Raw genomic sequence first — 13,168 nt, 5'->3', positions numbered from 1 at the left:
AAACTACACGGCCATCAGTCCCTCCGACCCTGGAGTAACTAAAACCGATAAAACCTCACACTATAACAGGGAACTACAATGGTCATAAAATTACAAACTATCGACAGAGAAGGAAGGAATAACGTGGAAGAAGAGAGGAGGGAAAGAAAGTGACTAATGACAGGGGCATAAAGGAAGAAGCACCGGTAGACAAGATAGACACTCAAGATAAAACAGACCCCATTAGGAAAGGAGTGGGAAGGCAGAGGGCGGGGGTGAACCACCAAGCCCAGTCGAAGCCAGTCCAATCGGGGCGAAGGGGAGAGCCAAGACGGCCTGCCATCCCCTCCACCGACTGATAAGGTTGAAGGTCCCACCCTTAAATAAAGCGATAAAAACCCTCATCAAGAAGAAATTGTAAAACTAGATCAGATGTTGAGGCACTGTCAGCTAACACCAGGGGTAATGAGCCAGGAAAGCTAAAGGTCCATCGCAAGGAGGCTAAGTTGGGACAGTCCAGTAAGATTTTGAACATGGCTGAAACAGCAACTGTTGAAATTCTTCACGATAAAAGATGACAGCCAAAACAGTTGCAGGTTAAAAATTTATTAAAATTCTTGACCAAGGTTTCGGTATATATAAATATACCTTCATCAGAAGTAAAAAATCTAAAATTACATCATGCAATGGAGATTAATAAAACAACTGTGCCAAAGGCGTCATGAATAATTAAGACATCATCTCCATTTGTCCAACATGACTATGGGCACAGGGTCAATGCGAACAATTTAGCACCAGTACTTCTTGGACAAAGTGTTGAGCGAAACACTCTGGGAGAAATTTTGGATGAGTAAGGACAACACCATGCACAGAAATGCGACACCAGTGGGAGGACGATGGCCAAAAATTCGTCTGAGTTTCGTCCAGACTTGTGAAGAGGGGGTGTGCAGTCCTATGGCAACCACATATCATTCCCAGCAAATCTGTTTCTGAAATTTGATTAGGTAACGTGCCTAGGCGCAGAATCATTTAAAGACCAGAAGGAGAGCAGTAGAAGGGTGCTGCCTGAAGCGTTTGAAGAGCACGGCAGTGGTCTTTTATGGCCGCAGCAATTTCTGGAGTCCACCAAGTGATCATCTTCCGATGGGGGTAACCCGAGGAAGAAGGGATGGCTGAAACAGCTGCGGAAAGAATGGCGGCAGTCAAAGTCTGTGTAGACTCATCAATACTGCTGTGTGGTAGTACAGGGGGGATGGTAGCAGAGGAGAAGGCACCCCAATCAGCTTTAGAGAAGGCCCACCTGGGAGGGTGACGGTGCGAGACACAATGAAGGAAGGTCAAAACAATCGGGTAATGATCTCTGTCACATAAGTCATCATGGACATCCCCCTGAATGGAGGGAAGGAGGCCGGGACTGCAGAAGGAGACGTCAATGGCAGAGAAAGTGCCATGTGCCACACTAAAGTGTGTGGGAGTGCTGGTGTTTAGTAGACAGAGGTCAAGCCCTGCCAGAACAGCTTCAACTGTCCTGCCCAGGGCAGTAGTCGTGTGACTACCCAAAGAGGGTTGTGGGCATTCAAGTCCCCTAGAAGTACAAAGGGAGTTGTTGAAGAAGGGCAGTTAGGGCAAGGGGTGTGGGCGGCCTGTCAGACGGGAAGTAGAGATTACAGATTGTGATTGGAGTGGCCAGATGGACCCTGACAGCAACTGCTTCCAGAGTGGTATGGAGGGGAACCCATTTACTAACAATGTGCAAGTGCAAACACCACCAGAAGCACTCAAGAGGCCAATTCAGTTCCAACAAAATGTGGAACCCATGAAGGGTGGGTGAGTAAGAATTGACAAAATGGGTCTCCTGGAGAGCAATGCAAGCAGCAGAGTTGGTGGAAAGAAGGGGCTGCAACTCCGGGAGGTGGTGCAAATATTCGTTACAATTCCACTGGAGGATTCTCAAGCTGGAGTCCACATGGGAAGCAAATGGACTGGAGCCGGTCACGCCGCAGAGTCGCCATCCATCACCGATAAGGACGGGGTAATGTCCATATAGGTGGGGTCAGACTCTTGTTGGTTCATTGGCTGGAGGAGGGGAAGGTGGCACCTCAGGGGTACCAGAGGGGCCTCGCCCTTGTTCTTGTGTTTCTGCTGCTTCCCTTGTGAAGGAAGACTGCAGTGAGTTCGGGCACGGAATTGCACCTGGCAATCTTGGCCCCCACCGGCTGCGGATTGCGCGGCCGATGTGGAACTGCAGATCGCCTTTCAAGGGGGTGCCTTGAAGAGGAGTCCCGGGAGGGAGCTCCAGTACTGGCGGCTGCCAAAGAAGAGGAGCGCTTCTCTGGCGGGGGAGGGGGAGCAGCACCTGAAGGGGTGGGTATGGGTATTGATGGGGAGGGCGAGGGGCAGTGGGAGAGGGAGGGGGAGGCGGAAGGTGTGGGGCGAATGGGGTGGGGCTGGGAAGAGAAGGGGGTAGGAGGGGGAATGGACGTAACTGAAGCAGAAATAGAAGTGACAGGCACGGGATGGAGACGGTCATACTTTCAACAAGCCTCAGTGTAGGTAAGTCGATGTAAGGTCTTGTACTCTTGAATCTGTCACATACACCAGGCATGCTAGCAAGCGTGGAGGATGCTGCACATTACAATTTACACACACTAGTGGGGGGAGCACAGGCACTCTCCTCACGGAGGGGGCACCCACAGTCACCACAGAGGGCATCATTGGGGCAGCGGGTAGACATGTGGGCAAACCATAAGGATTTAAAGCATCTTATCAGTGGTGGGATGTAAGGTACTACATCACACCAATATACCATCACCTTGACCTTCTCTGGGAGGGTATCCCACTCGAAGACCAGGATAAAAGCGCCTGTATCTGTGTGATACTTTTTAGGGCTTCGCTGTACATGGCGGATAAATTGAACTCCTCACCGCTCGAGGTTTTCACGGAGCTCCTCATCAGTTTGGAGAAGAAGATCCCGGTGGAAACTGATGCCCTGTACAGAGTTCAAAGATTGGAGATTGGTGGTGTGTGACAGAGATTGGGATGTCACCGAGATGGTCACAAGCACACAGGGCTCCAGATTGGGCAGCAGAAAATGTCTTTATGAGCAAAGAACCGGACTGCATTTTACTCATGGATTCCACTTCGCCATACTTATCTTCAATTGTCTCCACAAAAAACAAAGACTTGGTTGTGGCAAAACTTTCACCATCTGTCCCAACACAAACCAGGTACCAACGGAAGGTTTCAACCCCCACCGGCGAACTTGACCTTCTTCCCAGGGGGTGGCCAGGGAGGGGAAAGCCGAAGGATCAGGAGGAGGAGTGTCAAGTCTTCTGTCACTCTTAGAGACGGCCACAGAATGGCCAGGATGTTGAACCTTTTGTCACTTAATGTGCGAGGCATCTGCCCTAGTACCACCCACTCTGACCAGGGCTCACCCCGTGGGCGCCACCCAGCTACAACAAGGACCGTCTGGCACAGTGGCAATTTCCGGGAATTTTGATGCCCCAAAGTGATGAGCATTGACTCCTTGGCATACACGAGGCGTTAACAGCTCAGATACTAGCAGTGTGATCCCTGTGTTGTCAGGGGGCTCAGCCATGAGGGTACTTAACAGCCCCATCATGCAGAATGGCTACCATGCTGGTGACCTAGCAGGAAGGGGACCAGGGTGCAAGGGAAAAGGAAGGGGAGCAGGAGAGGAGCCTGCACTATGGACACTAGGTTGGGAGTTCAACCCCAAATGGCTCACACTGAACAGGAAACGTTGGAAATGGAGGTCAAACCCCAAGGGGACCAAAAACGCCGAAAAGGAGATGGAAGCAGCAGACTGAACAAGACCACATACCAAAACAAAGCCGGGAGGATAGCCAGGTCGACATAAAGAAGTCCACCAACAGGGAAAGGAGGGGGCACGGAGAAAGGAGCAAGGAGTGAGAAAGAGGAACAGGGACTATGTGTAATGGAGTCTGGAAAAAGGAAGGAGACTGCAATAGCTCAGGGCCCTGTGTGCGCCACACACGTATCCACAAAAGGGACTTTGAGCCCCGGGGGAGGGAGAGAAGTTCAGTAATCAAGAGTAAATGACAATGTCTTTCCACTGTTAATGTGGAAAGCCTAAATCTCACTAGACTACATACACTATTTGTGTTTATTTCAAACTCAGTCATTTCCTTTTTAAATTACTTGGAGATTAAAAGCAAACTTTTCTAGATTTTCGTGTAAACTACACTCGCTTTGTTCTGCACATATTTCCATCATACTACACAGACCTAATAATTGTTACACATGCAACCAAATGATTAACTAGTTATCTTGTATTGGACTGGAGACTGCATTTTATTAAAATATTTCACCATTCTACCATTTTCTCAAAATTTTGCAGGTTCTCTCTATCTGTCTCGCTTGCTTGCAACAGAATAGTTAATTGCATTTCGTTTTGTTCATTTCAATGATTTGAAAGTTTCGGAAACTAGCATACCCCACCCTCAATATGGTTTCATAATTTCTGAACCAATAAGCTCACTTTATTTTTATTTTTATACTATATACATACAGTAATCAGCCAGAACATTATGATCACCAACCTACTATCAATACAAACCAGTTCAGGCAATATCAGTGTCACCTGGCAAAGCAGACACATGCATGGTGATTGTAGTGCTAGCAAGTGGACTGTCTGTGTGTAGAAGAGGGAAGGTGCACAATCTGAGTTCGACAGAGGGTAGAATGTGATGGCCTGGAGACTCAGCGAGGGCGTTTCGGAAACTGCAAAATTTGTTGAGTGTTTGAGGAGTGCTGTGGTGAGTGTCTTCAACATGTGGTGAAATCAAGGTGAAACTACACCCAGATGTCATGTTGTGGGGGGGGTACCCCTAATTACAGATATCAGACTTCATATGGTGGGCAGGCTGGTAGAACAGGACAGGCAGTAAACTGTGGTGGAACATACATTAGACTTTAATCCTGGGCAGAGTTCAAGTGTGTGTGGATGCACAGTGCACCAAAGAGTCCCGAAGATGGGGCTCCACAGCCAAAAGTCCATGCACATGCCAATGTTAACACCACTACATCAACAACTACAACTGAAATGGGCACATGACCATCAGCACTGGACATTGGCACAGTGGCAGAGCACTGATGAATCCTGATACCTTTTTCACAATACTGATGGGAGGGTGTGAATCCATCATCTTCCAGGGCAACAGCTCCTTGGCACCTGTATTGGGGGATGGAGACAGCTGACAGTAGCTACATTATGCTCTGGGAAACATTCATGTTGGCATCCATGGGTCCAGCAGAGCTCATGCAAGGCACCATGATGGCCAAGGAGTATCAAACGCAGGTTGCAAACCATGTACACCCCTTTATGAATATTTTGTTTCCTGGCGGCAGATATTTTTCAGCAAGATAATGCACCATGTCACAAGGAAACAAGCATGATGGAGTGGTTTGAGGAAAACAGTGGCGATTTCCAATTGATGTGCTGGCCCCCCAACTTAATCTGAGCTTGCAGGCATCACAAACACTCCACTACTATTCAAGACTTGGTGGCCCAAGTGTTCTGCACTCATTCTCCTTTATAGATGAGCTACCCTTTTCTGGAATCCATCCAATAAACTAGAGTCTACCATTTGCCTTCCCTTCAACTTTCCATTTCATGCCACTTTGCTAAGTTATGTCTAGGTATTTATCCGATGTGACTGCATTAAGCACCACACCACTTATACTGTATTCAAACAATACAAAATTGTTTTTCCTACTCATCTGCATTAACTTACATGTTGCCATACATAGAGATAGCTGCCATGTGTAACACCAAATGAAAATTGAGAACAAGACCAATCCCCTATCACACTTTGCTGGAGCACTCCCAATAATAACTTTGCACCGTCATTGTTACCCATGCCAAAGATGGACATACTGGCTATTAGGAAGGTGGCCGTAAGTTTCTGGTTGATCAGTGTATAATCACAGAGTGGAAGGATTACAGGACATGTGGTCAGCTTTCTCTTACATAACTGACAAGTTCAGATTCAACACGCTGAGATACAGTAGGATGTCATTACACTCATATTTTACGTAATTTTGCTAAGACCTTCAAGAGAGCTAAGTTAGACGCGTACAGATTCTCTATAAATGAGGAATGTTTGTATATATAGTGCACTTCAAAGCAATACTGCAACAATTTTTTGAAATATTTTATGGCAGCCTCATATAATAAACATAAATGCACTTGAAAGTTATTATTTTAATGTGATTTTTCAATCTTTTTTAATAAAAAAGATTTTGTGGTTATTTATTTTAAAATTGAACTGAAGAATTAATGCTTACCTCCTTCGCCATTGTGCAATATGGGCAGTATGTCTTCGAGAATATCACAACTGCATCACTAGCAATCAAATTTTTGACAAGTTCACCTACTCCAGTATCACTCATTTTGGCAGTTTTACTAGCACCTAAACCCATTTAAAATGAAGTATTAATGGCTGAAAACAGAGAAATGTGGCACTGTAAGTGAAACAATGGTGAGGTTGTGTACTGATACACTGACATACTTTATGTATTCTTTCTATAAGTCATATGGTCATATCTAGATACATTCACTGAAAAGTTCCAAAAATGTTACAGTTCTTCAAAGCAGGTGTACATGATATTAACATTTCAGACAACATGGTTTTTATCTCAAATTTGCCCACATGAAAGAAACAGATTTTAACTGTTTCTTACAAGGACTGACAGCAACTCCAGAACTATAAGGAGTAATTTAAAGTTTTTTCGCGTTTTAACGAAAGGTTTAGAAGAACAATGTTGACTGATTTTTGGAAATATAAATCTATTCGCAGTGAAATGAAGTACTAATGTAGTAAAATATGTGATAAGAATATAATAGAGGAAACATTCCACGTGGTAAAAATATATCTAAAAACAAAGATGATGTAACTTGTCAAACGAAAGCGTTGGTATGTTGATAGACACACAAACAAACAAACACAAACACACACACAAAATTCAAGCTTTCGCAACCCACAGCTGCTTCATCAGGAAAGAGGGAAAGATGAAAGGATGTGGCTTTTAAGGGAGAGGGTAAGGAGTCATTCCAATCCCGGGAGCAGAAAGACACCTTAGGGGGAAAAAAAGGACAGGTATACACTCGCGCACGCGCCCACACACACCCACACACCCACACACACACACACACACACACACACACACACACACAGAGAGACAAGCAGACATTTATCGTATGGGTGTGTGTGTTGGGGGGGGGGGGGGGGCGCGAGTCTATACCTGTCCTTTTTTCCCCCCTAAGGTAAGTCGTTCCGCTCCCGGGACTGGAATGACTCCTTACCCTCTCCCTTAAAACCCACATCCTTTCGTCTTTCCCTCTTTCCTGATGAAGCAACCATGGGTTGCGAAAGCTTGAATTTTGTGTGTGTGTGTGTGTGTGTGTGTGTGTGTGTGTGTATCAACATACCAACGCTTTCGTTTGGTAAGTTACATCATCTTTGTTTTTAGATATAAAAATATGTCATAAGTTTTATAACAAATCACAGCCAAAGATATACAACACATGTTAAGGTTATTACTACTTTCAGGCAACGTTAATGAAAACATCAAAGTGCACAACCTAGGAGCTATTCCGCCAACACATTCTAACTTTTAAGTGATGTGTAAAAAATCTTACATTGGTAAATGCAAGAGGCCCCATGTACCTATGTCAGAATCCTGCCTCAGCTGTTACACCCAATCTATATTGCTAATTTTAACTTCATAAGGAACCGTTGCCCACAGTGATTGTATGTTATTGTAAGCAAGGGACTGGAATACAGCAATAAATCACAATCCCATTTCTTTTTAACCTTGGATATCCAGATTTCAGCTATAAATAGCCATCTTCACTCCTACAATACAAGGAAATTACAGAATCAAAACCAATTTACACAAAACAATACATAGAACATCACACTATCCAATAAAAATCATCCAGTTTAGTCAACATACTATTTGAGTGATTTATAATCCAACAAACGCCCAGCAGTAAAGGGTTATTACAAACGATTGAAGCGATTTCACAGCTCTACAATAACTTTATTATTTGAGATATTTTCACAATGCTTTGCACACACATACAAAAACTCAAAAAGTTTTTTTAGGCATTCACAAATGTTCGATATGTGCCCCTTTAGTGATTCGGCAGACATCAAGCCAGTAATCAAGTTCCTCCCACACTCGGCGCAGCATGTCCCCATCAATGAGTTCGAAACGGTAAGGCTTCTGCTTTAGCCTTTTCCGTAAGATTTTCCAAACTGTCGGCTGTGGTACGTTTAGCTCCATGCTTGCTTTATTCGTCGACTTCCGCGGGCTGTGCGTGAAACTTGCCCGCATGCGTTCAACCGTTTCTTCGCTCACTGCAGGCCGACCCGTTGATTTCCCTTTACAAAGGCATCCAGATGCTTTAAACTGCACATACCATCGCCGAATGGAGTTAGCAGTTGGTGGATCTTTGTTGAACTTCGTCCTGAAGTGTCGTTGCACTGTTATGACTGACTGATGTGAGTGCATTTCAAGCACGACATGTGCTTTCTCGGCTCCTGTCGCCATTTTGTCTCACTGCGCTCTCGAGCGCTCTGGCAGCAGAAACCTGAAGTGCGGCTTCAGCCGAACAAAACTTTATGAGTTTTTCTACGTATCTGTAGTGTGTCGTGACCATATGTCAATGAATGAAGCTACAGTGAATTTATGAAATCGCTTCAATCGTTTGTAATAGCCCTGTACATCTCATCATACAACTTGGTTGGTGTACACGCAGAAAGAAATTGACGGGATTATTTACAAGTGCAGCAGCCCCAGTCTGCTTCATGTAGTATAAGCAACATTATCTATATTCCAAAAACTAGCTAATCCAGTTCCTTTCCAATATAGAAGTTTAAAACCCATTTTCATTACATAAAGTTAGCAAGTATATTTGCATATCACCTTTATAATACATCAAGTAATGCCTATTTGCGACACGTTTATTCCTATGTTAGTGGTGAAGTGGTCCACCAAATCTTATGCAAAAGATCGTGAATTGCTTCATACAACTTTTGACAAATTGCAGTTGGTATGTAACTATTATTTATCAAGATAAAGACAAAGTTTTTTAAATTTTTATTTCGAATGTGATTTAACAGTTCTGTAGGGGCCAGTTGTATTGCCCAATTAACGATCTTTGGCATAAAATTTGATGGATCATATGAATAAACACACTGTAACTCAGCAGTTTTTTGATGTACTTTAAAGGTGATACACATATTTACTTGCTGATTTTATTTATTAAAAATTAGTTTTAAACTACTATATCGGAAAGAAACTGAATCAGCCAGTTTTTGGAATATAAAGGGTATTAGTTATGCAACATGACACTAACTGACGCTGCAGAACCTGGTGTGAACAAACTCCTCAGTTTCTTTCTGTCTGCACATCAATCAAGTCATATAGTGACATGTACTGCTGGAAGTTTGTTGGATTATAACTCACTCAAAAAGTATGTTGACTCAAAATTCTTTGAGGATAACATGTTTTGCTTAATGTTTTATGTAAATTTCCTTGTATTTTAGGACTTAAGATGAAATTTGGATATGCAAAAATGATAACAAAAAACTAATGGGCTTGTGACTGACAGCTATGTTCCTATCTTTCCTTATGATCCATATAGCAATATAGCACAAAATTATGTTGTTTCTACTCTTTCCTTCTGCGCCTACCTACATACCCTGTTCGCCACCATACAATGCATGGTGGATGGCACCTTGTACCAATGCTAGACATTCCCTTTCTTATTCTGCTTGCAAATGAAACAAGGGAAAAATGACTGTTTGAATGTTTGTCTACGAGTCCTGATTTCTCTTACCTTGTATTCATGGTATCTACATGAAATGTATATTGGGGCAGCAGATTCTTTCTGCATGCCTTCACCATGGGTCCAGTGAAGCTCGTGCAAGGCACTATGATGGCCAAGGAGTATCAAACACAGGTTGCAAACCATCTACACCTCTTCATGACTTATTTTTCCTGACAGCAGAGATGATGCACCACGTCACAAGGAAACGAGCGTGATGGAGGGGTTTGAGGAACACAGTGGCGATTTCCAATTGGCCTCCCAACTTAATCTGAGCTTGCAGGCATTACAAACACTCCAGTACTACTCAAGACTGGGTGGCCCAAGTGTTCTGTACTCAGTCTCCTTTATCTAAGGGGTGTTCAAAAATCAACGAGCCGGAGGCATAATTACAGCAACCAGTACCTTTATGTTAGAAGTATTGACCCTGGCTGTTGAGACACTTGTCCCACTGTGACACAACGCAGTGAATGGCTGTCTCAAACAATTCCTGGGGCTACAATGTTAACCAGTTCTGCATGCACAGCTGGAAGTCGTCGTCCGAGGTGAATCATTTGCCCCTCAGAGGCTTTTTATGGGAACAGGCTTTTTATAGGAACCAAAAATTCATTTCTTCTGATTCACTTCCTGCAGCACAGGACAACAGTCAATGCCCAGTGTTACTCACAAACCTTGACCACCCTTTGCCAAGCGATCAAATCAAAACGACCGGGCAATATCACCCATGGGGTCATTCTGCTCCACGACAATGTAAAGTCTCATACGGCCAACACAGTCGTGGCACTCCTGCAGAAATTCAAATGGGAGCTTCTTGGCCACCCTCCATACAGTCCGGAGCTCTCTCCCAGTGATTACGCCATTTTTGGGTCCCTTAAAAAGGCACTGAGGGGCAAACGATTCACCTCAGATGACGACATCCAGCTGTCTACACGGAACTGGTTAACATCGCAGCCCCGGGAATTTTATGAGACAGCCATTCACCACCTTGTGTCAGAGTGGGACAAGTGTCTCAACAGCCAGGGTCAATACTTCTAACATACAGGTCCTGGTTTCTGTAATTATGCCTCTGGCTAGTTTCTTTTTGAATGTCCCTTATAGATGAGCAACCCTTTTCTGGAATCTTCCTAATAAACTAGAGTCCACCATTTTCCTTCCCTTCAACTTTCAATTTCATGTCACTTTGCTAAGTTATGTCTAGGTATTTAGCTGACTTGCATCAAGCAGCACACCACTTATACTTTATTCAAACAACACAGAATTGTTTTTCCTACTCATCTGCATTAACTTACATGTTGCCACATGTAGAGCAAGCTGCCATTTGTAACACCAAACGAAAACCGAGTCATCCCCTATTCTTCTACATTCACTAAACAATGGCACTTTCCCAAACAACTAAAGTGCCATCAGTAAATAGTCTCAGATTGCTGCTTGTCCTATCCCACAGATCACTGATGTATACAGATAGCAAGAGTAATCCCCTATCGCACTTCGCTGGAGCACTCCCAATAACAACTTTGCGTCTGAGGAACACTTGCCATACATGACATCATATTGGATTCTAATACTAAAAAATGTTACAGTTTCTCATATATCTAAGACCTATCCCATATGCTCAGACCTTTATTGACAATCTGTTGTCTGGCACTTTTCAAATATTTTTCCAGACACCTAGGGATAAGTAATCTGCTGGTTGCTCTTCATGTTTTGCAAGATACTGTGCTAGTAGAGGGCAAGCAGAGTTTAGAATGAGTGATACTTTCTAAATGTTTGCCGATTTGTGAACATTATCTCACAGATATTTATTATATTCAAACTTAAAATATGCACAATAATTCTGCATCAAACCAACATTAAGGATATTGTTCTGCAATTCTGCAGATCTTTCTTGTATAAAATAGACTTCTGTCCATTTTTCCAGTCACCTGGGACTTTAATTTGGGCAAGAAACATACAAAACAGGCAAGGCAAGCAAGGGGCCAATGCCACAGACTTCTCTCTCTAAAACTGAAGTAGGATTCCACCCAGACATGGCAACTTATTAGCTTTCAACTTTAGTTTCTTTCTAACACTAGAGATATAGATTTCCTACATCCGCTACAGAAGATTGTGCAGCAGTCAAATGATGGTAAATCTGTACAGTCCTCCTGCTCAAATGATTTTTTTTAACGCAACATGTAACACACTAGCTTTTCTTCTGCCGTCTTCTTTTTACATACCAGAATGATCAATGAGTGATGGAATGAAGATTGCAACCCGCTTAGCAATTTTACATAAGACCAGAATTTCCTAGGATTCTCAGCAAGATCTTTCACCGACATATGATTGTGAAACATATGATGGTGAAAGTAGCTGTATTCTTCATGCATTGATATTTTTCTATCAGCTTTCACCTGTCGACATTTGTGTGTCCTTTTTTGAACTGTGAATGCATCAATCTGTTTCTTCAGCAGTTTCCGAATTTTATTAAAAAACCAGATGGGGAAGGGGGACTTTTCCATTCTTACTCCACATATTTAGCCCTTACTTCCCCCAGAGTGTGACTGGCAGTTCACACTTTGCCCACAATTTCTCCATGTCCATACTGGGACTAAATTATATCCATTCACTGTCTAAGTAGGTTACTAACAACAATTTACCTGCATTATCCAACATGGTCTCCTAGCTTTTTTCATGGATTTGTTAACTTTAGTAACCATCAAGGCTATAATGACATTTTGATCGCTAACTCCAGTCCCTACACAGACACTTTTCATAAAGTCACAACTTTTTGTAGTATGAGGTACAAAATGTTAGCATTGCATATAGGTTGTCCAACTAGTTACTCATGACGTATTTCAGAGACTGTGTTTCAGAAAGTTGTCAGGTGTGCAATGACTCCATAGATGTCTCAATTTATACTTTTGTATATTATAGTTGCCTCTGACTAATATTGCATGATGAGTGTACTTCTGAACTACTCAATGTAGACTTCCTTTGAAAGATTCTACAACTGCCACTGCAGAGTCAGAAAGCTGGTAAAAAACATACAACGAACTTGAGTTCACTGAGTGTCATTACGCCCAGATAGCTTTGTAATCAGACTTAATTTTGACCTCAACACACACACTATGTGTGTCTATTACTATGAACACTCATTCCATTCCATGACGTCTGACTCATCCTTTTAATGTAGATTCTGGGTCTCATTAAGTATTTTGGTGTTTCTACTCCAGGTTTCATTCAGCTCTTGGTTCCGAGTACAAGTTGAGTGCAAAAACTTTCCAACGTGGTGATAAACTGAGAGAACCTGTTACAAATGCTTTGGCA

At 43.1% G+C, this 13,168-nt stretch overlaps 1 protein-coding gene across 2 annotated transcripts in view; it reads right to left on the bottom strand.

Annotated features, from left to right (window-relative positions):
• Positions 1-13,168, bottom strand: part of LOC126162643 (uncharacterized) — a 61,153-nt gene that overhangs the window by 31,150 nt on the left and 16,835 nt on the right. The window contains exon 3 of one of the 2 annotated variants that reach the window (XM_049919279.1): positions 6,313-6,467. In XM_049919279.1, the coding sequence (XP_049775236.1) occupies positions 6,313-6,447 (135 nt within the window). In that variant the 5' untranslated portion in view covers positions 6,448-6,467. The remainder of the gene's footprint in view (positions 1-6,312; positions 6,468-13,168) is intronic. The other variant, XM_049919280.1, reaches the window with a different exon arrangement.

Source organism: Schistocerca cancellata, chromosome 2 (assembly GCF_023864275.1).
Source record: "Schistocerca cancellata isolate TAMUIC-IGC-003103 chromosome 2, iqSchCanc2.1, whole genome shotgun sequence".
NCBI classification, from domain to species: Eukaryota; Metazoa; Arthropoda; class Insecta; order Orthoptera; family Acrididae; genus Schistocerca; species Schistocerca cancellata.
The sequence above is the reverse complement of the archived record's forward strand: the minus strand, read 5'-3'. Positions and strand labels throughout refer to the sequence as shown.